The sequence below is a fragment of the Gekko japonicus genome, unplaced genomic scaffold, assembly GCF_001447785.1.
Source record: "Gekko japonicus isolate JY-2015 unplaced genomic scaffold, Gekko_japonicus_V1.1 scaffold188, whole genome shotgun sequence".
NCBI lineage: Eukaryota > Metazoa > Chordata > Lepidosauria > Squamata > Gekkonidae > Gekko > Gekko japonicus.
In genome coordinates, this window is record NW_015163098.1 from 834,295 (window position 1) to 860,558 (window position 26,264).

Consider the following 26,264-nt stretch of genomic DNA (forward strand, 5'->3'; position numbering starts at 1 on the left):
CCACCACCCCCACTCCAGGACCGGAGACAGGAGGCAGAAGCCTCCGGTCGCCCACTCCCTTCCCCTCCCCCACCACCCACTCCCAACAGGCACTGAGGGGAATGTAGGGTTGCCAGCTCTAAGGAGGGAAATACCTGGAGGTTTGGGGGGTGGATTCTGTAGAGGGCAGCATTGGGCGGGGGGGGGGCGGAAGGACTCAGCAGGTATAATGTCATAGGGTCTACCCTCCAAAGCATCCATTTTCTCCAGGGGAACTGATCTCTGTCATCTGGAGATCAATTGTAGCAGTGGGAGATCTCCAGGTCCCACCTGGAGATTGGCAACCCTAGGGGGAAGTCAGCTGCACAGCAGGGGGTTGAAGAGAATGGTTTGATGGCTGCTGGGCCAAGATTGGCAACAATAGTTCCCCAGGAGCCCCATCGTAAATGCACCAAACAATTCCTCAAGATTTTCCAAAACACTACTCTGTTTTGGGCTCCTGGGGAACTTTGAAGTAGCACCAAAGCTTTAAGATCTCTCCAGCTGTCACCTGGAGACTGGCAACAGCTTGTCTGGAGTGTGGGCAGCATGGCATTGTATCTGTTTGAGGTCCCCCTCTTCCTCCTCCTCAAATCCCACCCTCAGCAGGCTTCATCCCTAAAATATCCTGGAAGTTTCCAACCTGGAGTTGGCAACCCTATCTGCCTGTCTGTCTTAAGTTTTACAAAACCCCCCCCACACACACACACAGCCTCTGCCTAGGGAGCAGCTGACATCATTCCCAACTGAAAATTCCAACTGCCTTGCGGGGGGGGGGTGAGTTTCAGGTGTGGAATGGAGTGTAGTCCAATCAGCTTCCATATGTAAATGACCTTGGAACGCTGGCCGGGACTGCACAAAGCAGCCAATGAACCCAGCCAGTGTCTTCCGAGTGGCAGTTTTTTCGGCCTAACACTAAAGGAGTGCATTTTAGAACTTTGGCACCCAAAACTCTTTTATTATAAGGGAGAGATTTGGGTCTCAGTACTATGATCCTGAAAAGCTTCATTGGGAGTAGATTCTATTTAAATCAAAGATATGCACCTACGTTTACTGACCAGGACAACCAGTTATTTTCTATCAAGAGCTAAATTCTAAGAAAGAATGCTTTGTTTTGATCAAGGGAGAAACTTACGCATTAAATCCTTGATATAAAGTAATCTACTGCTGGAGCACAAACATCGGGGTAGCAGAATACAAGCCAGTTTCAACTTTCCCAATATTCTTCCCCAAGTGGAGAATCAAGGCAATATTCTTCTCCCAAGTGGAGAATCAAGGCAGACAGAAGATACAAGCAATGTTATGTAAGATCATTCCATTTCTTTCCAGTTCCATGGTACTTGCCAGGAATAGACAGTTGATACAGAATACAAAATTAGGTGCTTTGAGTATGCAAATTAGGCTGCCCTTTGGTGCTCAACACAAAATGAGGACAGCAAGACAGACTGAACTAATTTGATTTCCACATACCAAGAATTCTTTTGTGCTTAATTTTAAAGCAATCATTTGCTACCCAGCTTATTCCTAATTACTATGACTCCTAAAAACATGGCACAACAGCACAACAGCAACAACACAATGGTAATTACTAGATCCCTACAATGAAATAACATTAGAACTATTTATTGCCATGATCTATTAGTTCCTTTGAAATCTCAACTTCCAAGGCAAGGGAAATGGTGCTAGTATGGCCCGGACCATCAAAAATACACACTTTCTCATCCATACAACAGGTTCCAAAAAGACTGCAACAAGCAAGATCACATCCAAGCAGGGGAAAACCTGAAAAGTAGATGCTTGGAGATGACATCATGCGGATGCACAAAAAAACCCCAAAACAACCTGCTTCAGTTTGGATACCAAATGCTTCCATGTGGAAGCAAACTAAACATCAGTCTGTTTTGTTTACAATCTATAAATTGCATGTATTTTAAAAGCCTACACAGGCTAATTGCTTTGTTTTGTTGTTTGAAACAAAGGCTGAAATACTTGGAACACTCACACAGAAGTTAAATTATGTTGAGATCTGTGGGGCTTGCTTAGGATATTAACAAAGAAAATAGGACATTAAATGCCAGAAGCCTCAAGTTCCTAAAATTAATTTGAATTTCAAAAGTGCCCATTTCAAAGTCTCTGCTTGTTCAAATACAAATGCTTTGACTTAATGAAGTCTTCCAGATTGCATGCTTTGCCTGTTATTAGAAAGGCAATAAGGCCAATTAAATCACACAAGTTGTTAAGAATGAACATGAACCACATGCCAACTACTGTCATAACAGCAGGAAATATTGACACTTTATGCTTTTTTCAGATAATTTACCTTAACTATACCCTCATGTGTTTTATGTATTATGAAGTTTTATCTTGTTGGAAGCCACCCTGACCCAGCCTACGTCAGAATGGGCAGGATAAAAATAAGTAAATAAATAAAGTTGCTACACAATAAGCTACATTATCTTGAGCCCAAGGTTATGTTTAAGATTTAGCATACATAGTAACTCACATAAATCTAAGGCTCCGAGTCAAAGAATTCAAAAAACTATAGCAATCTGTCATGGGGGGTCACTATATAATTTTTTGTGCCTTTAATAGATTTGCATAAGGTAGCTTCTGGAATTTTCCACACATATGACCAAAGCTATGTGAACTCCAGACTGAAAAGGTTACAATTCTATAACAAGAAAAAGTGAATTATGTGGCCTGTAGTAGTTAAGCAAAAGCCAATCTGTATAGTTCATTATGATTTTGCAGGTCATGGGGAAAGGAAAGAAGCAGCGATTGGATTTATACACCTCCTTCACTCAGAGTCTCAGATTGGCTTACAAACTCCTTTCCCCTCCCCCTCCTCACAACAGACACTTTGTGAGGTAGGTGGGGCTGAGAGAGCTCTTTCAAGAACTGCTCTTTCAAGAACAGCTCCGACAGAACTATGGCTTGCCCAAGGTCATCCAGCAGCTGCAAGTGGTGGCACGGGAAATCAAACCCGGTTCTCCCAGATTAGACTTTAACCACTACACCACTTTAACCACTACACACACTTTAACCACTACACTAAATTGGCTCTTTTGCTTGTAATTTTTTTTCCAATTAAATTTTTATTAATCATATATTCTAATAGCCAACAGAGGGCGCCGTGCGGATACTTAGATTGAGGGAAAGAAAGCTCCGTGGGCCTCAGACTCTTCTCCTACAGACCCAGCATGCTTCCATTATGTGCAGAAAAATCGAAAAAGTGACAAAATCGCTCCAGGGATGACTGAATTCCCCCAAAAACCCTTTGAAATGGGCTCTGCAGGGCTCTGCTTCAGACACCAACGGTGAGAGAGAGGTTAGAACGTTGGGGGGGGGGGAGAAGAGGCTTCTAACTGCTCTGTGAGTGAAAGGGTGTGGGGGAAGGGCCCTTTTCCAGGCCTCCGTTGGCCTTTCAGGGAGGGAGGGAGCCTTGGGGCCTGGCCTGGGGAGTCCCTAGAGGTTTTGAGGTGGGATTGGGGAAGGGAGAGGCCTCAACTGGGTATAATGCCACAGAGTCCCCCTTTTAAAACAGTCATTTTCTCCAGGGAGACAGATCTCTGCTGCCTTGAGTTCAGTTGTAAGTCTGGGGGGGGGGGTTTCCTTCAGGCCCCCCTTAGAGGTTGCCAAGCCTAGGCCTGCCAGCACTTTAGGGTTTCCAGTTTCCCCCCCTGGCCACCGACAGGGGATTCTGGATAAGGTTGCCAGGTCCAGGCTGGGAAACTCCTGGAGATTTGCGGGAGGAGCCTGGGGAGGACAGGGACCTCAGTGGGGTACAATGTCACAGAGTCCACCCTCCAAAGCATCCATTTTCTCCATGGGAAGTTATCTCTGTAGTCTGGAAATGAGCAGGAATTACAGGGGATCCCCAGGTCCCACCTGGAGGCTGGCATCCCTCGGCAGCACCCTCTGGGTGACTTGATACCACCTGATTTGCATGACTCAAGTAGGCCCAGCTGCTTGCTACTGTTCATCAGCAGCCACCCTATGAAAGCTGGGTTGTTGTGCAGATTAAAAGTAGGAGAGAATAATGTAAGCTGTTTTGGTCCCCACTGTGGAGAAAAACTGTAATTTTCCTAGGTAGAGGCTGTGGGGGAGGGGTGTGGAGATGGAAAGTTGCAGACAGAGAGGCAGATAAAGGTAGGTTGGCTGTTGGGTGGGAAGGAAATTGTGTTGCCAACTCCAGGTTGGGAAATTCCTGGACATTTGTGGGGTGTAGACTGGGGAGGGTGGGATTGGAGGAGGGAAGGAACTACAGATCAGTATAATGCCATAGCTGGAGGAGAAAAAGAAAAGGGGGGCAGAAGGGAGAAAGAGCGTGAGACAGGTAGAGGGAGACAGGAGGAAGCAAAGGTGTGAGGAACAGGATAACCATTCCGCAAGTTTCTTGCGGGTCTCCACTTGTTTTATATATATATTACAACATAAGTCAGGTTAACGATAGGCATACAAAGCGTAAAAGAATAGTACAGTGAATAGGGAACAAACATGGGATATGGTTGAGTAAAATTGCAGTCAGTCTGAAAAGTTTTCCGTGGGTTATCTTGTGTTTAAAAGTATAATAGGTTCTTAAGGTGTTCATTTTTCGGGATGATTTCGTTTTCCGCTAGATATGTAACTACTGGGAACCAGATTGCCTGAAAGTTTTTAAGACCTTTCGCTTGTAATTTAACCCTATAAAATGAATATGATAACCAATTAACTTGAAAAAAGTTATTTTCAATTGCTTAGTTTCCACATATAATTATAATATGATTAAATTATCATGTTATCAAGTGGACAGAAGGGGCAGGGTTTAAGCCCAGCCACCAGAAAGACTTCAAAGTAATTAAGTGATTACATTATTAAACACCCTCTCCCAGCTTTACCGCTATTCACTTTCACAGCATTCTGTCTTTTCTAAACATCGTCAGTTGGGGTGTGCAAAAAAAAATTATATTTTTCGGGTTTAGGTATATTGAACCCAAAAAATATTGGTATTTCCCAATATTCCCAAATCTCAATACTGGTATGGTATTCGGATTTGATAACTATTCAGGATTACCAATTTTTTCTGGCTCCATTATACTCTATGGGGACCATTATAATCAATGCCCCCTGTAGGGCATAATGGAGAATCGATCCAGGGGTACCTGGGGCTCTGTTTTTTGAGAAAGAGGCACAACATTTGCATAGCTCCTGGTGCCTCTCCTAAAAAAAACCCCTCAAGTTTCAAAAAGATTGGACTAGGGGGTCCAATTCTATCAGCCCCAGAAGAAGGTGCCCCCATCCCCCATTGTTTCCAGTGGAGGGGGGAAAGGCATGGCTGAACTCCAAAGACATTTAAAGGGCTTGCAGTCCCTTTAAATGCCTTCAGCAAGCCGTGGCTTTATCCAGAAAACGTTTAAAAGGACTGCAATCCCTCTTAAAGGGTGTTTAAACACCAGCTATCTGGGCCCCAAAAAAATCCTGAATTTTTAAAGGATTTTTCAGGCTCAGCCATATCAGATAGCCAGATAAACAACCTGGCTGATATCTGGCTGAAACAATACCAGAAAAATACCAGTGAGGTATTGGGGGGGGAGGGTCCGGTTTGGATAAACCGAATGCACACACCTAATTGTCAGTTCTATCCTCAGCTACTCTGGGCTTTCTTTTCTTTCAAGAAGCCCCAACTTAAATCCCAAAACAACTCACCCTGTTTGGAATGAATGAAAAATGGAATGAGAAGCACTGCAGTGCCAAGGAAACCCAAAAACCTTCCAAGCTCTCTTCAAGAATCCGTACACTCTTCAACTCTAAAGCTAATTCAATCTCCATGTATTCAATGTTTTGTTACTTGTAGCAGGAACAAATTTCACATTTACAGTATATTTCTATTCTTTCAAGACTTATTAAGTTCACTAGAAGTAATGGAAACCAATTTTCCTTTCATATAAGCAGTTCAAAGTTATTTAATAACCAAAATGATGCAATATAGATTTAATTTAGCTCAATTAAATTTTAAAAAATTGATGGGTGTATAAAACTGTGAAAAATAATCTTGTCTAGATTTTGAAAGTGTCTATACAGAATTGGCCACTGTATCATTTACTTTTAAAGTATTTTGTGGGGATCCAAGTGTGTGGTGACTTCTTTTAGCAAAAAAAATAAATACTGCTCATGTAAAGTGCTTTTCTAATTATCAAGGATATATCAGCATCTGAATCTGTAGTCAATCAGCTGCATTTATATGAAGCCTGCAAAAAGTGCATCCTCAGAAGACCATCTTAGCAAATGATTTTTGAAAGGCAGTATTTGGAACAAAGATTAAAAGTTTTTTGTGACAACATACAACATAAAAAAGCGAGACAAAACAAACCTCGAAAAATTGGAGTAAGTTCATTGTATCCTCCGAATGAAGCATTCCGGATAAGTTTTCGACCATCAGCTCTTGGAGGAAGCGAAACCCCAGCATATGAAGAAAACCTACGACGCAGTGGACCCTCTTCCTTCATGAGTAAGATGTTCTGTATAATGATTATTGTCATTCAAAAGGCTGGTTAGCATTAGCCGGATGAAATAACAATGTTGCAGACAGCCTTTTCCCTCACATTCTGGTCAGTAACATGCAAGAAAGACACACATGGATAAAGTGCCCTGTGCACACGTGGAATGAGAAGATACATCAGAGAGGGTTGAAGTCAGCAATAAAGCCAAGAGAAGTTTATAAATTCAATTCAAGGGGCTGCCAGAGTCTCAATCAGCTTAAAATGGAGCTTTCCAGCCCTCTGCCACTGAGTGCAACCCAAACCAAACTGTCAGATCACATGTTCTGTAAGCGCCAGAAACTATCTTGATAAAGTCTTTTAGAATTAAGAGGAAATTCTTTCAAAGCCTGATCTTTCAAACCCTATTTAAATGCACATAAAGTATACAGTGACATACCCCCCAAAATGTAAACCATCACCAACCACATGGATAATCCAAATCTTGTCATGTCACCCTGTAGGAGTAGAGTTCAGCTTCTCTCCCTCCAACTCCTGCTTTTCCAGCCAAAGAGAAAACAAAATTGTGCAAAAATCCCCAAATAAGGACTTGTGCTTTGGCTCCTGCTTGTGTATCTCCCATTAGTTTTCATTTTGTATGCACCTGTTTAAAGGCAATGCTTGCATCAGTTTGTAACTGGATCCATTATATCATTTCTTGTGCATACAAATGCACTAAATTATGGTACAGAAGTTTGAATAATGAAAAATTATAGATATATGATTTTAGGTAGTTAATTAATGTTGCTTGCTTTGCTTCTATGTGTTTTGTGGACTTGTAATAAAAATTGTATTGACAATTTATGCCAATAAAGGCTAACTTGAACTTGACTTGACCGACTGAATAATGGAAAAGTGCCCTAATATTTAGATAACGATCCTTGTAGCTTTGCAATTCATTATAATAATGCTCATTAACACACAGAGAGAGAGACCTGAAGTTTCAATGCTGAACTGGATAATACAAGGGCAACATAGGGTTTTCTGGTAACACTAATACAGGGATGGGACTCTTACAGGAGAATCACTGGTGGGAGTTGCTTATCTACCCCTCCCCCCGATTTTCATTTAAATGCTTCCAAGACATTTTTAGTTTACTTTCTTCTCCACACCAGGCTTTGAACCCAAAAATATACTAGGTAGAGGGGGTGGGGGTCTGGCATTCCACTTGCAAGAGAAAAGAGGAACAGGAAAGCTTTTTCTCCTGATATCCAATCTTGTGCTAATGTGTCTGTCCTGCATTCTTATTAGAATAAGAATGAGTTTATTCAGTTTAGAATGAAGACTAGGAAACATTCAAGGTGTGTTTATCTGAAATAAACACATCATATGATACTTCAACTCAAAATAAAGGATTAAGTGGATTAATGGGAATGAATCTGTTAATGTTGCTAGTTAGGCTAGATGAGATATGGTAATGATGTAAAATAATTAATACATGATATTTCCCTGTGTTTGAATCAGATAATTGTTTTATGCTACAATATTGTCTAATGTGCATCATCATATATTTTCTAAATTCCATTACTGAACCTTATTTGTGCTATAAAGAGATCTAATTGCTGGCCTTGATGAGACAGTGCATGCTCATGCTCAGATCTTGTTTTCAATAAGGTAGTAAATCTGTTGCTGGACCACATCTCTTCATATGGAATACTACATAAATAGTACCCCCTCTGTCTCTTGTACATCGATTTCTACACATAGCCTTGTAGAAGAAGTAAAGCTGCAGTGATTGTCTTGTTGCCTTAAATATGTATGTTTGCATGCATTGCTCTGCCCTCTCCCCATTCTATAATCCCAGCCCAACTGCATTATTTTATCTTACTAGGAATCTTTGCTGTTAGATTCAAATGTTATCATACCTTCAAATATGCTTACTGATTGAACGTATTTATCATACTTGTAATCTGCCTTGGATCTCTGTGAGAAAGACATGGCATTATTATTAGTCTAGATTAGAGCCCTTCCTGACAAATGGTTCTCTATATGCAAACATTCTTGGGCAGGGAAGAGCATTCAGCAACCAGAGTTCCCAGCTGTAGTCTGAAGCCCAGACACAAGTTTATAGTCTTAATGACAATGAGGGTTGGCTCCTACCCTTGTTTTCCATTTATGGAAGGCACGATTATCTGTGAAATGGGGGAGGGAGATTTTTGGCAATCCATTCCCACTGCAGTCCCCCATTTCATCCCTATATTGCTTCTGGGAGACATAGGAAACAAGTGGGAAAGTTGCCCTTCACCTAACACAGTTCGGCTCATGCTAGATCAGATGAACACCTCAGTTATAAGCGTCACAGAAAAACACCACAGTATCTTCAACATATATCTTAGTTTTCAAATTTATACAAATTTCTGTTATCAGGAATTCCCCCTACACCTAGCTTCCCCAAGCATGTCACTCTTCTCTCTTAACAGTTATATGCCCCTTTGTTTCCCCATCATGGGGATGTAAACATGAAAGGGAAGATGCATCAATTAAGACATCAACAAAAAGGAAAAGTAAGACTGATAGAAAGAGGGCCTGAGAGTGATCCTCACTTTCCCTTCTCACCCCCATTTCATATACCTCCTCCTTTCTCTCAGGCCTTGTTTCCTTTGATTTCCTTTCCCTTCTTACATCTCACTTCATCGCCACCTTTGTTTCCTCTTTTACTGTGCTACCATGCTACAAAATCTATACAACAGGAAAGACAGGATAATCAAGTACAACATTGTTTCCACTATGTATTCCTATTCAAATGGGGAGGGGGGGCATCTCTTTGCATACCTGTTGCTACAAAGCACAATGGGACCTAATAGCTTTCAAAATCACAGTTAATATTTTCTTCAGAGACAACCGCTTCCCACAATATTGCTTCCCACTTGGTTTGCAAAGATTCAGGCTTGGTATCTGCTGTTCATATTTTTTACTCATATGCATATTGACCTGAATAGCATAAACCCCATAAAAATCATAATGTTTCTACAACTCAATTAGAACACACACATACTTGAAAATTGGAGTTTAATGTAATGTTATAGGAAAGACCCCAAACAATAAACACAAACTGTAATAAGAGTAACCCCCCAACCCAATTCTAAAATAACTTCAATTGCAAATACAAGGCATCTGAAGCCAATGCCATGCTATAAACAGCAAACATTATTCTTTTGCTGTGGTAACAGTACCAGACATTAGGGCATGTCCGAGATAGCTCCCAAAATCAATTAACTCTACAGAAGCAACTGTGTGGTGTTTAGGGGAGAGGGAGGTTTGTTAGTCCCACTTCTGATTGTAACCTGATCAGACAGAAACCCTATACATGTTGTTAAATCAACAAAGCTACCTAAAAGAAAGCTGTAAATAACTTCCCATTTCCACACATGAATTAGCAACATGTACTCCTCAAATAATGTATTTGTCTAGAAAACAAAATGAGCTGCTAGTAGCTGTCATGCTACAGCTGCATAATATGCAATTTAGACAGCACAAATTGCTAAAACCATTTCTCTCCTATGAAATCAACAACATCTGTTAGAGGTATACTTGCCTTCAGAGACGTGTCCAATTCCCAGAATGGAAATCCAAACCACAAAGAATTTATATTATAAGAACAGTTAATGTCTTACAATAGATAAATTAATATTCTCCAGCTTGGTCATTTGACGGTATCAAAGCACGCTCAGTTTTTGAGGCACAATTCCTTTCAGTACATCAGGTTACAGCTCAAGCACTTTAATAAAGGCAGCCTGCAGCTTATTACGTCTCACTTGGCTGTACACTTGCATCTCAGCTGCTCTCTTTGCTAGCTCCTCCCATACACTTGTTGACTACTCAGGTTTCAGTTATTTTAGCCCAAGCACCTTCTCTGAATTGCCAAGGGCAACAGACTCAAGTGGCCAACTTAATCAAGTTTCTTATCAAGGAAAGCTTGCAATGAAAAATTAGACTTTTTCAATTATTAACCACCACAATAAGCCTCTTGACATCATATATTGATTACTGTTTAAAATGTGTTACAAAGAAATAGGGAGAACTTTTGAATATGGTAGCTTTTAGGACTGTATCTATACAACTGTTGTGATGCTTAACACAAAGAAACAGAGGATACACCAATTTCAGAGTTGCTGCATTAGCCAAAACCCATTTGTTACAGAAACCCTAAAACCTTACTAGGGCTCAAGAGTGCCACCTAGAGTGTCTGGGATTTGGACCCTTGGGGTTTACACTAGAACAACCCATTCATCTCCATTCTACACTGGGACATCCTGACAAACCTAATCCTTTTTAGACAAACGGAAAATGGGTTGTAAGAAGACCCACTATCATGGAATTCAGAATTATTGATTACCTGGTGGGGTGGGACTATAGTAATTTATTTAATGGAAAAGTTAGCCTGAGTTCAGAGGCTTTGCATTGGATAGAAGCAACCAGCTAATCAATCTTACAGAAAGGGCTGTTTTAGGTCAGATTCCATTGATCATAAATATCTGGACATTTGAGATTCTCCCTGGGTCTTCAGTGGAAACTGAGGTCCACAGAAAGTTGAGTAGGGGTTTAAGACTCCAACACCTGTTACTGCAAGAAACTCTGCACATGATCTGAGAGCCTAGGTAAAGTGTAACTAGCGAAGTTTGACCGACGTTATTACTTTTATTTGTAAGGCTGTATGCTGTAAGTATATCTGTGAGTGTGCCTTTTCTCTGTACTTTGTTTTGCCTTTTCCCTACCCCTTTTGGAAAATAACCACCCTTTCCCCCTTTTTCTTTTACAACAAACTTTCTTTTTACAAAGGCTTTGTTTCAGTACAATATATTTCTCTGGAATATTTTTCTTAATCTCTTCCCTACATGCTAGACTGCATGGATGCTACAATGTTTTCCATAAAGTACTCTCTAGAGTTTACACCCTGTTATATCTGCACTGGTCTAACAGGTGACCAGGTTCTTCCCTTACTTTAAGGGAGTTTCACAGTGAGGAAAGGCACCTCTCCCTCCTTGTCACACCATTATATTACAAAAGCAATGTTTGCTACAGAAGGCTAAGCAGTTAAAGGAAAATTTGCAGATTACGTAGCATTCATGTCACATGAACCTGCCTTACTGAATCAGACTTTTAGTCCACCAACTTCAGTACTGTCTACCCAGACTGGCACGGCTCTCCAGGGTATTAGGCTGAGGTCTTTCACATCTCATACCACTGGGTCCTTTTAATTGGAGATGATGGGGACTGAACTTAAGATCTGCATACCAAACAGATACTGTACCTGTGGGATCTGGCCCCTCTGGAGTTCTCCAGAACAATAACTAGCTATTACTATACAACTTGGTATTTACAGATCATGAGCAAAAGTATCCCATTTTAATATTTCATGATAGAAGTCAGTCAACCCTAAGCACCTTTAGATATATAAGGCAGCTTGACTTCTACATAACCACAGTGCATTAACCAGGCAATTCAGTATTTATTCTAGCAGCACATGTAGATGACTTTGTTTGGTCTCAATAGTCAACAGCTTTAGCTTTCAGCATCATGCTTCATTAAGTAATTTGGCACAGCTGTACTTATTCACTCAAAGGCCTTTAAAAATAAAGCAATTCAGCAAATTGAAACCCAACTGCTCTTAAAGGTCTGTGTTTGGAGTAAAGCACTTGCACCATTTCCCTGTACACTTAGACAAAGAGCTGCAACAAAGTTCCTTAGTTCTATAGTTGGTCTTCTTCAAACAACGGATTCGTCCCCTAATTATCTAGTTAACAGATTACTATCCATGATGAAATCAGGAGAATTCCCTTAAGCTGAAAAGTAGAACACATTCTTTCAGAAAAGTTGCAGTGCCACGCAACAGACCAATCAAACAAAACAATATGCTCTCAGTAGCTGCTGATATTTACCTAAATACATGGCACACAGTTCTGATGATGCTGGCCCACAATGACAGTTTATTACATTTAAGACTGAGGGCCGGCAGGGCTCTTTTTGTAGCAGGAACTCCTTTGCATATTAGATGACACACCCCTAATGTAGCCAATCCTGCAAGAGCTTACAGTAGCCCCTGTAAGAAGAGCTCTGTAAGCTCTTGGAGGATTGGCTACATTAGGGGTGTGTCGCCTAATATGCAAAGGAGTTCTTGCTACAAAAAGAGCCCAAATTCTTCATTATTCCTGTACAATAGGGCAACAGAGGGGTCAAAGCTAACAAATCTTGACTTGCTTAAAAAGTAAAAGCTATTCATTTGAATTAATGCTAAGTATTTAGAAACATCTTTACACTCAAAAACAACAGATACTTTATTTAATTCAGCTTGAAAGTTACAATATGAAAGTTATTTGTCTGCACTGAGTTGCACACCTATTTAACAAACATGATAGAAAAATTGTTATAATGATTGGCAGCTCTGTAGTCACAGTGTTCATTTAAACCTAAGGAATAGTGTTTATTAGGACACAAAAATAAACTAACTTAAGTTGACATCCAGTTACTGAATTGATTTGTATCTTCAGGAACATTTGTGAGCAGTTCTATCAGTTGCCAGAACAGCAGCAGTTTCAGTTACCTGTGCAGATGTGGCCCATGGATCTCAAGAGCGCCCCCCCCCCAAAAAAAAAAAGACGGTGATGCTTATTTCAAGCTTAGGATAATTTAACAAACCTCAGTATTTTCTTATTTTGCTATTTGGTACATTTTTTTATCCCCTGGAGCCTTCCCCAGGATTAGTCCAGCACTGGAACCATTATACCACACTGGCTCTATTTAGCAACAATTATGACAACCAATTTCATTATCTTTGAAGCTATCAGACAATCAGTAGTAGAAATGAATAATTTTTAAAGTGATGGAAAAATATTAGGGGAAAGGTACAGAAAAACAGACAGGGGGAATTGAAAGCATCCACTACTCACTTTTTTATTATGACCAGGGGTCATTTCGAGCAGCAGGAATGTAAGGGAGCGCTGCTCTGGGAGTTGGTGCCAGTGCCTTTCTGTACCCCGCCCCCTCTCCTTTTCCTTGAAGAAGCGTATTTGCTGTGGGTTGAAGCAGCACCAGAGGGGGAAGCCTCCCCAGTAGGCTTGCCAGCCCCCCCCCGGTGGGCAGAGGAATGCCTGCTTTTATGAGCCCTCCCCCAATTTGCAAGAATTGGAGTGGGGATGGTGGTGCCAGGCGCTGCTCTACAAATTCCTCCATAGAGGAAGAGGGCTAGAGTGGAAGCTGCTGAAGGATTGCAGCTAACAAAATTGAGTAGAACACAAGACCTTAGACAACTGAAAATGTGACTGCCCCTTTAAAGGAAAAAATAACCATTAAAATCAACCCCATTGACTTTTACAGTTGCTGCTGTTGTTTTCATCTCCAGGTGATAGTGCATAACCTGCTACTGAAGACACAAGATCCACACCCAAGCCTAACATTAGCCTTCCTTGAAAATATCCACAGAATGAAGTTCTACAAGCTACCTTATTCTTTTAGGAGGCTGACATTTTTCCTGATGCGCCTGTAGAAGACAACCAGCTGGCAATTAGTTAAATTCTTTAAAGCCCAGGCAGGGTGAACACAGCTGGAAAACTACATCCCTACTACTAGAAGGTCTAGACACTAAGGCAGAAGTGTTAACCAGATTTCACAGCAACTTGTTGTCAGGTATTGTTCAAAAGACAAAGCTGATTTTCAACACATGTGGTGGCTATGTGAGTAAGCACAGTGGGGGAAGTTTCAGGTGTTATTTCAGAAGTATTAGGAATTGTTCTACCCTTTATGCCAATTTTTTCTATTAAACTATGTTAAAAGAGCTTTATACACTTGCCCAAGAAATTAATATTAAATGTGTTAACTACTGTGAGGATGATATTAGCAAATTATTGGAAAACAAGGCATCTATATACTATTAGCAACATATGGCCCCCATCTGCGGATACCTAAATCCGCAGATAGGGGCCACATCCATGCTAAACCGATTTTTCAGCAATCTTGGGGGACTCCCCAGGTTTGCAGAAAAATCTGAAATGTTCCAAAAATATATGGGAGGGTGTTAAATCCCCCAAAAAGTAAAATAGTGTTCTCTGTAAAAGCAGAGAATACTTTTTCCTTCCTCTGCATGGTGAAGCCCAGGAGCCATGGCAAGCCCGGTGACAGCTGTAATAAAATTTCATATCAAGGCCAGGGTAGCAGCAAAGCCACCCCAGGGGCTGCGCTGGGTTCACAGCTGCCAGCAAAGAACCTGGAGACCACACCGGGCCTAGTGAGATAGTGGAGGAGAGATAGGATCCCCTCCTGTGAGTCTCACAGGCCCCCATGTGTCCCAAATAATAAAAAGATGTAAGATGTAGTTATATTGGTTAGGTTAAATGTTATAAAACAGAAATAAGGTCAAGGGTGGGAAACACACTGGATTCTTATGTTATGCACTACAGAAAATGAAATAGGTAATGGTTAAATGTAACTACAATATATGTGTATTAAAGTCCATTATAAGAGATAGAAAACATAAATGGACTAAGAAAAAAGTCATTATACATCCATTTATTAAGTTATTGTTGTATAATCTATTATAACATTCTATGTTTCCTAAATGTAAAAGAAGTAGTGTTAGCCCAGTCTCTCTGTATTCAGTGACTTGTTTAATTGGCTCTAGTGGTGCTTAGATTCAAGGGGACGGGGGAATATGTGAGGAAGTAAAACCCATGTGAAAATCAGAAATATCCATCTGAAAATTTATCTACCTGAATAATAGTACCCTAATTATAGTTACAATGCCTTTGTAGGTAGGTAGGTAGGTAGGTAGGTAGGTAGGTAGGTAGAAAATTTATTGTATATGACCATTGGCCTTTACAACCCAAACATAATAAAAACATACATACAATGCAGATACAAATATTTAACATGTTTGTTTAAAATTTAATCAGCATTAAAATCAGATAATTTCTAGACTATATACAACGATGTATATCAGTTGTTTCAATGCCTTTGTATGTTCAATGTATTCGCCACTACTGTGCTGCAACACTTTTAAAGAATTAAAATACTGAACATAAAATATAAAGAAAGGGAAAAAAGGTTTACTGTTCACAATGGGGGGAAACGTTGCCAGGACCAAGGCATTCCCATCCCTTTAACCTGAGTCCCGCTCATGCAGGCAAGAAAGTTTACATATGTTTATTTTATAGTTGGTCTCCCATTGAGACTCAAGGTGGGTATAAGGATATAAAACAGTGCAATCAGGTGGTATAAAACTGCCTAAGAACAATGCAATAGGAGAAGGATTACAGCATTAGAACAAACATGAACAAACGTAAGGAAAGGTAGACCATAATATAGAAAGCATTTCTTTCACTTCTCTGCACTTTATGCTGTCTAGCTATATGCTAAAAGTGTCTGTCTACGCTATTAAGAGAGCCACTAAAAACAAGTCGCACTCAGCTGTTGCCACTGCCACCAGGGGCATCATTAGCTGGTTGGGCTATGCCAGCCAGCCCAAGGCCAAGAACACTGTCTGCTTGCCCAGGCACTTTGCTTGTGCTTTCCACCATGGCTGCAGAGCTGCTTGCCTCAGCATCCCACAGTATAAGGCATGGCCCCGGAGTATGCTAACATCTTTATGGCTGACTTGGAGTAACACTTCCTAAACTCCCATCCACTCATGCCCCTCATACCCCTCTGATACCTGCAATATATTGATGCCATTTTTTATCATCTAGACACATGGTAAAGAAGCCCTGGACATATTCCACCAGACATTTAACAACTTTCACCCCACCATCAACCTGACAATGCACCGATCTATGCAAGAAATACATTTTCTGAACACTACTTTAAAAATACACAAATACACAATGGACGCATAGATACCACCTTATACCAGAAACCTACTAACCAACAAACATACCCACATGCCTCCAGCTACCATCGAAAACATACTAAATGATCCATTGTATACAGCCAGGCTCTACGTTACATCCACATATGCTCCAATCCTACAGACAGAGATTTTCACCTGAGGGATCTACAGCAAACCTTTTTGGAACGAAAGTATCCACCTGATTAAGTAAAAAAACAGAAAGGTGGCCAGAGAAAAGCTGTTGCAAGACAGGCCCAAAAGAGACAATAACAGAATGCCACTAGTGGGCACATACAGCTCTCAACTCAAAACAGTTCAAAGCATCATCAGCAACTTACCACCTCTACTGGATAATGACAGTTCTCTTTCACAAGTGGGGGGGGGGCAAACCTTTTCTTGAGCACAGACAGCCCTCCAAACTCAAACAACTCCTCACCCACAATAATACAACATCGAATTTGAACATGGACACAGATACCAATAAACCCAGATGCCTTCTTTGCTGCCACATTTGATGTAACCTGCCCTGAGCCTGCCATGCGGGGAGGGTGGGATAAGTCAAATTAAATAAATAAATACACCCAGACAACACAATCACTGGACCTAACAACATCAAATACACCATCTCAGGCTCACATGCTCATATTTATTTATTTATTTATTTTTCCGATTTATGCCCCACCCTCCCCACCTAAGCAGGCTCAGGGCTTCTAACACTGTATATGCCATTAAATGGCAACAATGCCCTTTGGTTCTCTACATAGGGCAAACAGTTCAACTCTATGCCAAAGGACAAAAGGACACAACTCTGACATCAGGAATCACAAGACTGAGAAACCTGCAGGAGAACACTTCAGCATTCCAGGACATTCAATGTGTAACCTCAAAGTAGCTGTTTGATTGCAAAGGAACTTCAGGACCAGACTAGAAAGGGAAATTGCTGAGTTGAAAGTTACTACAACAATCAGAACAATGGAATCCCCAGAGCTTAACAGGGATACATATGCTAACTTTATTCAGCCCTTACATCTGAATTTTCACCAATCCCCCAGGAGGGCCATGCGTCCTCTTTATTTTATTTTATTTCTTATGTGGAATAATCGATTAGAATAGTAGATTGTAATGTAATGAATAGTGGAATGTAATGTACTTTGGAGTGGTAGATTGGAATGCATTTCTCTGGTCTTGGGACAGGCGAGATAACTCTATGCAGCCAACTGCCCCACTTCAAAGAAGAAGCTGCTGTAAGGTCGCCTCCATGCTTGAGAGGAGACGGATGGAGCATAATGGCGGGGTCTCGGTTAGTTACTCTCAGCATTCCACAATTAAGGATACATCTGCTCCACAATCTCCATGACTACTAGCACTTTATTATGGTTTTAGAATTGTTTTAATTGTAAGTTATGTTTTAATATAATTTATCTGTTTTTATGTAAGCTGCCCTGAGCTGGCTTTGACTGTGAGGACGGGGAAGAAATTCGAAAATAAATAAATGTTGACATATTTATTTCCCTATGTTTCTCTCCCCCCCCCCCAATTAAACCCAAACAAATGGTAACTATATAAACTAAACTTGTTATTCCTATCTGGTTCTTGAATCTGTTAAACAAGATGTTAAACATCTTCATTATGCTGTATGCTAATTTACTGCTCATCCTCTACCTATATGTATGGACTGGTAATTTCCTTCATTGTATCTGAAGAAGTGTGCATGCACACCTTGAAAAAAATTTTGTTGGTCTTAAAGGTGCCACTGGACTCAAACTTCGTTCTGTAGAAGGATGAAATCAAGCAATGTTTTATGTTTTTCCCATACTCTTGATTCTATAATGCACAGTGCAATTTTTCCTAGATACTTAGCCAATACTATCCTTAATGACGATATGCAGCATTTCTCCAATAGTCAAAGCTAGAACTACTCTTGATTCATCATTACATCAGAAAGGAAGGAAGAGGTTCCCAGTGTAATCTTCCTGTATCCCAGGGAGAATTCTGAATTCATTTAATGTAGTTAAATAATATCCTTTTTCACATAAAGTAATTTTTGTTCTTTATTTGGCTTCTTTCCATTCCTCCCCCCGTCCAGCCATACGCCAACTTGCACTTTCAAACATCTGTTCTTGGAATGCTTAGAGTACTAATTATGGAGCTGTGACCCAGATTAATACAACCAAGTAATATGTGTTTTTCCCATTATTGAGAGTCCTTGTAATTCACTCTGTTAATAATTATAAAGTAGAAAATGTTCATAAACCATGTGGGATTTGAAAAAGTACAGAGGCATGAACTCCCAATTGGTTTAGTCCATTGAAGTTGCAACAGAAAAACCAATGTACAAACATGAAATGCAAGACTCTTTAGAGTCTTTAGAATGCTTTTAACTCTTCTAATCTGAATATAAATGCAAACTGAAGAAGTGAGATTAAAATGGCAAATCTCCAAAGAGCTACTTCAAGAACATAAATTTATTCCTAGTGAGTTTTAACAACACTTTAGACTCTTTGTAACACAGAATACACTAAGCAAACCAAACACATTTGTTTTAAAAGATGCTGAACATATAATTCAACATTCCATTATTAAATGAAATGCTTCTTACCATGGCTATGGGCTGTTCCTGGACTGAGTGATGGCTGGAATAGTTCTTTGGTTGGAGTAAGATACCCTTCTTTTCCCTGACGCTGGCTCATCTTTCCTGGAGTCAGCACATGAGACTCATCATTGTTTGTTACCACAGCTGAAAAACCAAACAAAAAATGTTCCCTCAGCATAAAGGTTTAAGCAGAAAACAGTAAGGCAACAGTAAGGCAGCAGTAAGGAGCTCTCTCGTTCAACAAGTAAATCTGTTGACCAGGAGCATATTTTTCATGCATACCATGCATGCTTTATTTTCAAATTCAATTTCTCCCCTTCTTCACTTAGCCAAGGAGACAAAGAAGCCTCTACAGGAGAGGCAGGCTTCACACTTCACGGTGTAAATTACTACTCCCTTTGCTCAAAGCATCCCAACCAATTACTACAATGCTAAAGAGACATGGAGCAAAGGGTCTTCTGTTGTGTTTAAGGTAAGCACGTGCCCTTCTTACGCTGCTTCAGCAACATCAGAAGACCTAGACCATAATGGAAACAATCACACTTCACTCCATTCCACTTACTTCTACTCCAGCACTGCCTTAACTCTACTCTTGGGTGATGTGATTCTGGCATGGAAAGGAGACTCCTCCCATATGATCTAGATCAGAGGTGTCAAACATGCGACCTATGGGCCGGATCAGGCCCGTAAGGCCCTGGCTGTTTCCTACTGCCATTTGCAGTTCTGCTGCTACAGCCATGTTACAGCTTGCTTTACCAGTCTCTCTCAATCGCGTAGGAGAGATTGATAACCAAGGCTCTCCTGTGCGACTGAGAGAGTCTGGTAAAGACCTGGCTGAGGCTCCTCCCCCTCCTCCTCCCAGGGGGAGGAAGGGAACAGCCAGAGCTTGCTTCCTGGCCAGGCTGCAGGAGACAAAGGGCAGCCTTTCTTTCCTTCCACGGTTTGAGACTCCTCCCTGAAGGGAGGAAGGGAAGGAAGGACAGCTTGCTTTGCTGGGCTGCCTCAATCACATGGGAGAAATACCAAGCACCTTCAAGACCAACAAAGTTTTTTTCAAGGTATGAGCTTTTCTGTGCCTTGCTACAGTGTGTGCGTTTCTTGTTGGGTTCATTATGCCAGGGCTCTCCTGAGTGCAACTGGGTTCCCTCCCCCTTTTTATTGTATTCATGCCCTCATGATCCAGTCTTTCTCAGTAAGAAAGCAATGTGAACAGTGAGGTGGGTTAGACTGAGAGTGTGTGTCCAGACCAAGTTCACCCACTTTGTAGGAAGGTGTAGTTATTTATCTGGGGAAGAGTATAGTTTTGTAGACTGTCTGTATTAGGATGCCTTTCATGTTCTTGCCAGCACATGAAGCAACTTATATACAAAAGGTTGCAATGCCCAGCCATTTCATGTTTCCCCCTGGATCCTAGGCTAAGAACACTGAGCATGAGATTTCTATAACAAATGTCAATAAATCAAAAGTAGGTTTGCAACTTATAGATACACGCCTGAACCAGCATATTCAAGATTGATACAGCACAGACATTTTAATGCAATAATTCAGAGCAAAGGTGTCAGTTATCAGAGACAAAATATTGCAAGAGTGCTAGTGTTTTAAGCATGTTTTATTTACGGTTTAAAAAATCTTTAATTGTGCTTGTCGGTGTCCTTTATAAAGTTTATATCTCTGGTACCTGACATTAGACACATGGCCCGGCCCAACAAGGTTCCCAGTATTAGTTACTAGTATATGCGACACACACTGCAGTGGTGTCCATAATACTAAAGTTACATCAAAAGAATTTTTCTTCATAAAGCATCCAAGTTCTGTGAAATACCGTGAAATCGTTGAACCTGGATGATCAAGTTTACTTTTTAAAATCAAACTCAGAGAGCAGTTTGGTGTAGTGGTTAAGTGCGCGGACTCTAATCTGGGAGAACCGGGTTTGATTCCCCACTCCTCCACTTACACCCAGCTGGATGACCTTGGGCAAGCCATAGTTCTGATAAGAGCTGTTCTTGAAAAAGAGCAGTTTCTGTCAAGAGCTCTCTCAGCCCCACCTACCTCACAGGGTGTCTGCTGTGGGAAGGGGAAGGGAAAGGAGTTTGTAAGCCGCTCTGAGACACCTTTGGGTAGTGAAGGGCGGGGTATAAATCCCATCTCTTCTTCTTCTTAACACAGCATTTTAGAGTCCTCATTACAGCTTTAAAACAGTTTTTCCTCAACACTTTTAAAATGGAACCTTCTCAAAGGAAAACTTCCAATTTACAACATAACTGTACTTTTTCAGTTGTCGAAGATGCAGAACAGTCTTGCTATACCTGTAAGTATCTTGATTAATGATCTGGCTAAGAAAACTTCCTAGAAACCTTTACAGATACAATACAATAAAGTTTACAGAGCTGCCAGTGCTTCTGCACTAGCTATGATTTACTCCATTTTAATGGAGAACTCTGAAAACTTTGCAACAACTGTTTCCCCATGAATTTGTGCCAGTGTTTTAAAACACAAAATGCAGTTGCAGCACCAGGCTGACACAGAGAATCAAAGAGCTATTGAAGTTTCTCAGTAGGTGCTCCAAACCCTTCAAATTTCCCTCCTTTCCTTAACTTGGGAGAGGCAAAATCAAAACAGAAGCGTAGTGGCACTTAAAAGACAGTATCTTATTCCAACATGAGATTTCATGAGTCAAAGCTCACTTCCTCTGGAATTATCTGGGGTGACAGCCTACAAATCTATTAAATAAATAATCTCCTCCTGTCTGTCTCCTTCAGCCAATCAAGGTATCCATGAATCAATGGTTAATTATCAGTTTAGTTTTCAGATGATACACAGGTTGAGATTAAGCACTGCTTTTCACTTGTCAGGCAAAGTCACTCTCATTTAATGTTACGTGTATTTATTATTATTATTATTATTATTATTATCATTTTCATTTCTAGTACTATTACAAAATGAAGTAAATGAGCCGTAGCTTTTACTGATTAATGGCAGAACTTAATACCTGCCCCCTCTCAAAATACACACAGAGATGATTAGTAACTCATGCATGTCAGGAAAGAATAGGAAGTAATCAGCTCAGAAAACAAAAGAATATTAGGAAAATTGCAAGAGCAAGCAGAAGTTTTGCAGAACAATGTTCACAGTGGGAATTTGGCCCAGGGGAACAGGCTTTGATAGATTTTTATGAGGAATACAGCACCATATTTTGTGCAGTGTGGAGCCTCAGTTTCAGCTGTTTCTCAAAAAATATAGATGAGTAACATAAAACATATGTACATTCCTTAAATCTAATTTATTTTTATATATACACACACCCTACAGTTTTGAAATAATGCTATTTTTCTCCCCATATTTAATCAGTTAGGATTTAATGTCACAAAGAGTTGTAATGGTGGCTATTTTTTTCCACTTTATTCTTTTGCATTACAGAGGCTTATATCTTCCACAGTATAAAAGGGCCCTCTGGAGGCTTCACCATAGAACTGCAAGTTTCTTCAAGTTCCAAAGAGTTAGTATTATGTTTGATCTATACACACGAGAGAACGAGGTGGGAACACTAAGATGGCAAAATAGATGGAACCACTTCAGACTGCATGTGGAGGTTCATGTTTTGGAATGTTACCTGATGTTAAAAATCTCCCTGCAGAAAGAAAAACAGCACAGAAAGCAAAGAGTCAGGATAGAAGCAATGCTATTTTCAGTTTGCATGGAGTTGTTCATGTGCAAAAGCATTCAAAATAGGGGTGTGCAAAAACAAAATTCAGCCCGATTCAGATTTCGACGAATCAGGCAGAATCAATTTCGGCTGGCAGAAAGACTCCCGCATGTCAATTTCGGCAGTAAGAGCCCATTAGGGAGTCTTTCAGCCAGCTGAATGTCAATTTCAGCCCCATTATATCCTATGGGCCATTGAAGTCAATGGCGAAAACATAGGGTATATTCTGGGGGCTGGAGGGCACGGGGTTTGAGGGAGAGGCTCCAAACTCACAGGGTAGCTGCTGGAGCCTCTCCCCAAGATACCTACCAAGTTTCAAGAACATTGGACCAGGGGGTCCAATTCTATGGGCCCCTGAACAGGTTGCCCCCATCCCCTCCATTGTTCTCTATGGTGGGGAAAAAGTAACTTCAGCAGCAAGCCGATTCAGATCAGAGAATCTGAATCGGCCTGCAGCCGCCCGAAAGGGGCCCGAATGGGCCATTTTCAGGGGTGCATTCGGTTCGCCGGTCCCTAATTCAAAGTTTGAATCCATCACCTGCAGTCTGATGTGGTAAAGCCCATTCTACTACCTCAGTCTTCCACATATGTCAACTAGGATCAAGTTTTTAACATGCCATAAGACTCCTGTGATTTGTGTTGTAATAGGTTAACAAATTTATCGTGGGACAAACATTCATAGATGAAAGCCCAACTCATTAGGTGTGTAACATGTATCCTTAATTAGAACACATACACACAAACAGAGGAATAGAAGAAAAATGTGAACAAGTGGGGTTGAAAAGGCCATAAATCACAAGTACAATCACATTTTTCTTTTCTTTGCAAAGCTCAAATATATACAAGATACGAATGGTCATGTTGCTTATAATATATAAGTGAGCTTTGCACAGAAGTATCATGTAATGAGCTTTTTGCATTTGGGGGTCTATTGACTCCACTGTTACCAATTATTTTCTGTGCCTACCTAAATAAATCTTTCAACAATATCCTTCACACATCTGTTGAAGCAGGTTCTAGCCTACAAACATCACAATAAAATCTGTTTCAGTTGTCCAAAAGCATAATTTTGCTTTATATTTGGTAAACATTACAGATATCTATATTAGAAAAATCTAACACAACACAATACATTCAATAACTAGAGAAACTATTAATGCTTCCACACAAGGAAACAAAGGAAATCTCTTTGGAATTTGGAAGTTCTGACCTACTAGTGTGGACAGTGCCCATATATGATGACTGAAGCCAAAGGGGGGTTTGTCCAATAAGACCCGGTCATCTGGGAACTTTGTATTCCCTTGCTCTACTTTTTTTAAGCCCCAGTTACAGAGGACATACCACCTTCATAATTTTGGCAGTCCTCAGATGTGATCAATAACCTACACAAACTAAAGAGGAGCACACCAAATGAGGGACAAGTTTTTCATGCACCAGTTATTCACCTCATACTCCATTCTCACTCTTCCCCAGAACCTGTGGATCACAGAAAAGTGTGCCTCATACTGGGCGGGCAACCAGGAAATATTAGATGCAGTTTTGAACACCAACATTTGCCTAGTTGCAATGGCCTACAATGTTGCGGATGAGAGGCAGAGGAGCAAAAGATACTGTGAGAATTATGATGGCATCTCTGTGACTAGGTGAATGCGGGAAAGGTGCTCTTCTTCAGATAGAGAGCATCCTTTACAAATGACAGAGAAAGCACGCTAGCTCTTCAATGTGTTAACACCTTTTGGAGGGCCATGTTCTGGCGGGTTTGAACCCTAGGACCTGGCACCCAGATTGGCTAAGGCCCTGGGAGTCCATGTGGGGAGGGGTCTGCAAAGGAGAGCTATTCCTTTGTTTGGGAGGGCATGTTTGTGGAGTTGTTGGTTGGACGTTTTGGGCTGACTCACAATGAAACCACATGTGTGTGGGGGGGGGGGGGGGCAGATACACCATAGATTTTAAGTGCCCAGTAAGTAACTTTCTTTTTCTTTATTTTGCATAGTGCACCTAGATCTGTTTTGTAGTTTCCTTAGTTTGTCACTGGTAGAAACAAAGTTGTTCAAGCAGGGAGAGTCTGCATCCTTCCTTACCTACTTGCCTTGGCCTCTCAGAATGCTAAAGTAATACACATCTGTGGCATCAGTCTCAGGTAACCCATAAAAGAGAGAGGGGCTGACTTTTACCCAGAATGGTGGCAGTGAAAGAAAAGGGGGGGCAAGAGACAGCTGGTCTTCCCCACATAGTGACAATGTTCTTTACAATATATTCTCTTTTCTATGGATTTTATTTTATTTATTTTCTTTTGTTTAATTGTGGATTTTATCTGGAAGCTGCTGCAAAAGCCTCTGGCTGAATGTGGAGTAGAAACCTTCCAAATAAATAAATAGCTGCTGGCAGAAGTTATTGGTACATACTCAGTGAAACAAGATCCTGGCTCTTTGGGAACATCTGTTTCCTTGAAACTGAAGTGCTTACCTAAAGAAGTAGAGACAGGGAGAGATTTATGTGGATGTACCTTCAGGAAAGGGGCAAGGAAGCCCTATTCCACGCCATCAATTGCTCTAATGTTATGGATCATAAGGTTTCATGGGAGTCATATTGAGAGAGCAAGTGGTTTCTTGGAAGGGACTCACTCCTCAGATATGTCCAACTTACATAGTAGCAACCTTTGTTTGGTCCAACTTACATAGTAGCAACCTTTGTAGGTGCTTTCTAAAGCTTAGGAGACCTGGCCCATATAGAAACTGAATAATGTTTGCCTGTTAAGAAACTGCAATGAGACTTCCTGCAGTGGCTTTTAGTTCCTGAGGAAGGACCTGAAGTCCGAAACACTAATTAATACCTAGGAAAAGTGTTGGACATCTATTCCAGACTTCATTGGGACATCTATTCCAGACTTCATTGTTTCCCTCTGTAAGATTGATATTCTGGACTTCGTTATTTCCCTTTGGGATATTGTGGACTTGTGTATTTTCCTATGATGGATTACATGTGTTGAATTACTTATTGTGTTGAAGTCTCTTTTTGCTAGCTCTTGTGTGGGTTTTTCAATGCACAGCTGTTATTTATTGGTTTTTCTTGGTCATTGTTTACTGTGGACTGTATTATTGTTGTTGTTGTTAGCTTTGATCATGTGAGCAAGGCCTTCCCCCCCCCCAAACTACAAACCTACAGGGTCAGGGGAGGGGAACAACCTAAAATAAAGAGTAACAAGGATCCATGGTACAGAAATATAAGATTGTTGATACATCCCTATTATCCTAATAGTAAAATATGAGGATTCATAATATAAAAGTGTCAAGCAAGCAATCACAGTCTCTTTGGCTATAGTGTAAACATCATAGGTTTAAAGTTATACATTAGGAGTAAACATCAGGCTATCGAAGTTAATTTTGCATTTTCCTCTCCTCTCAAAGTCCAAATTAGTTTTTAAATGCTTTAGGGGTGGAAGCCCCTGATTCTGCTTCAGGATCAAAGGGTTCTGCCAGACTAATCGAGGGTGTATCAGAATCTTCCCCATCCTTCTATTCTTCTTCTGCATCTTTGTTCTCCTTCACTGTCTCAGGTCCATTTGCTGCTTTCTGTTGTTGCTTCAGGAACATCCACTTTATTTCTTTCTCGTTGAAG

The 26,264-nt window shown here is 40.7% G+C and overlaps 1 protein-coding gene across 4 annotated transcripts in view; it reads right to left on the reverse strand.

Annotated features, from left to right (window-relative positions):
• The window catches only part of OSBPL8 (oxysterol binding protein like 8), a 126,111-nt gene that overhangs the window by 80,365 nt on the left and 19,482 nt on the right, over positions 1-26,264 (reverse strand). For 3 of the 4 annotated variants that reach the window (XM_015406674.1, XM_015406673.1, XM_015406676.1), the window contains one exon: positions 18,950-19,087. In XM_015406674.1, the coding sequence (XP_015262160.1) occupies positions 18,950-19,087 (138 nt within the window). Of the gene's footprint in view, positions 1-6,367; positions 6,504-18,949; positions 19,088-26,264 lie in introns of those variants that run through there. The other variant, XM_015406675.1, reaches the window with a different exon arrangement.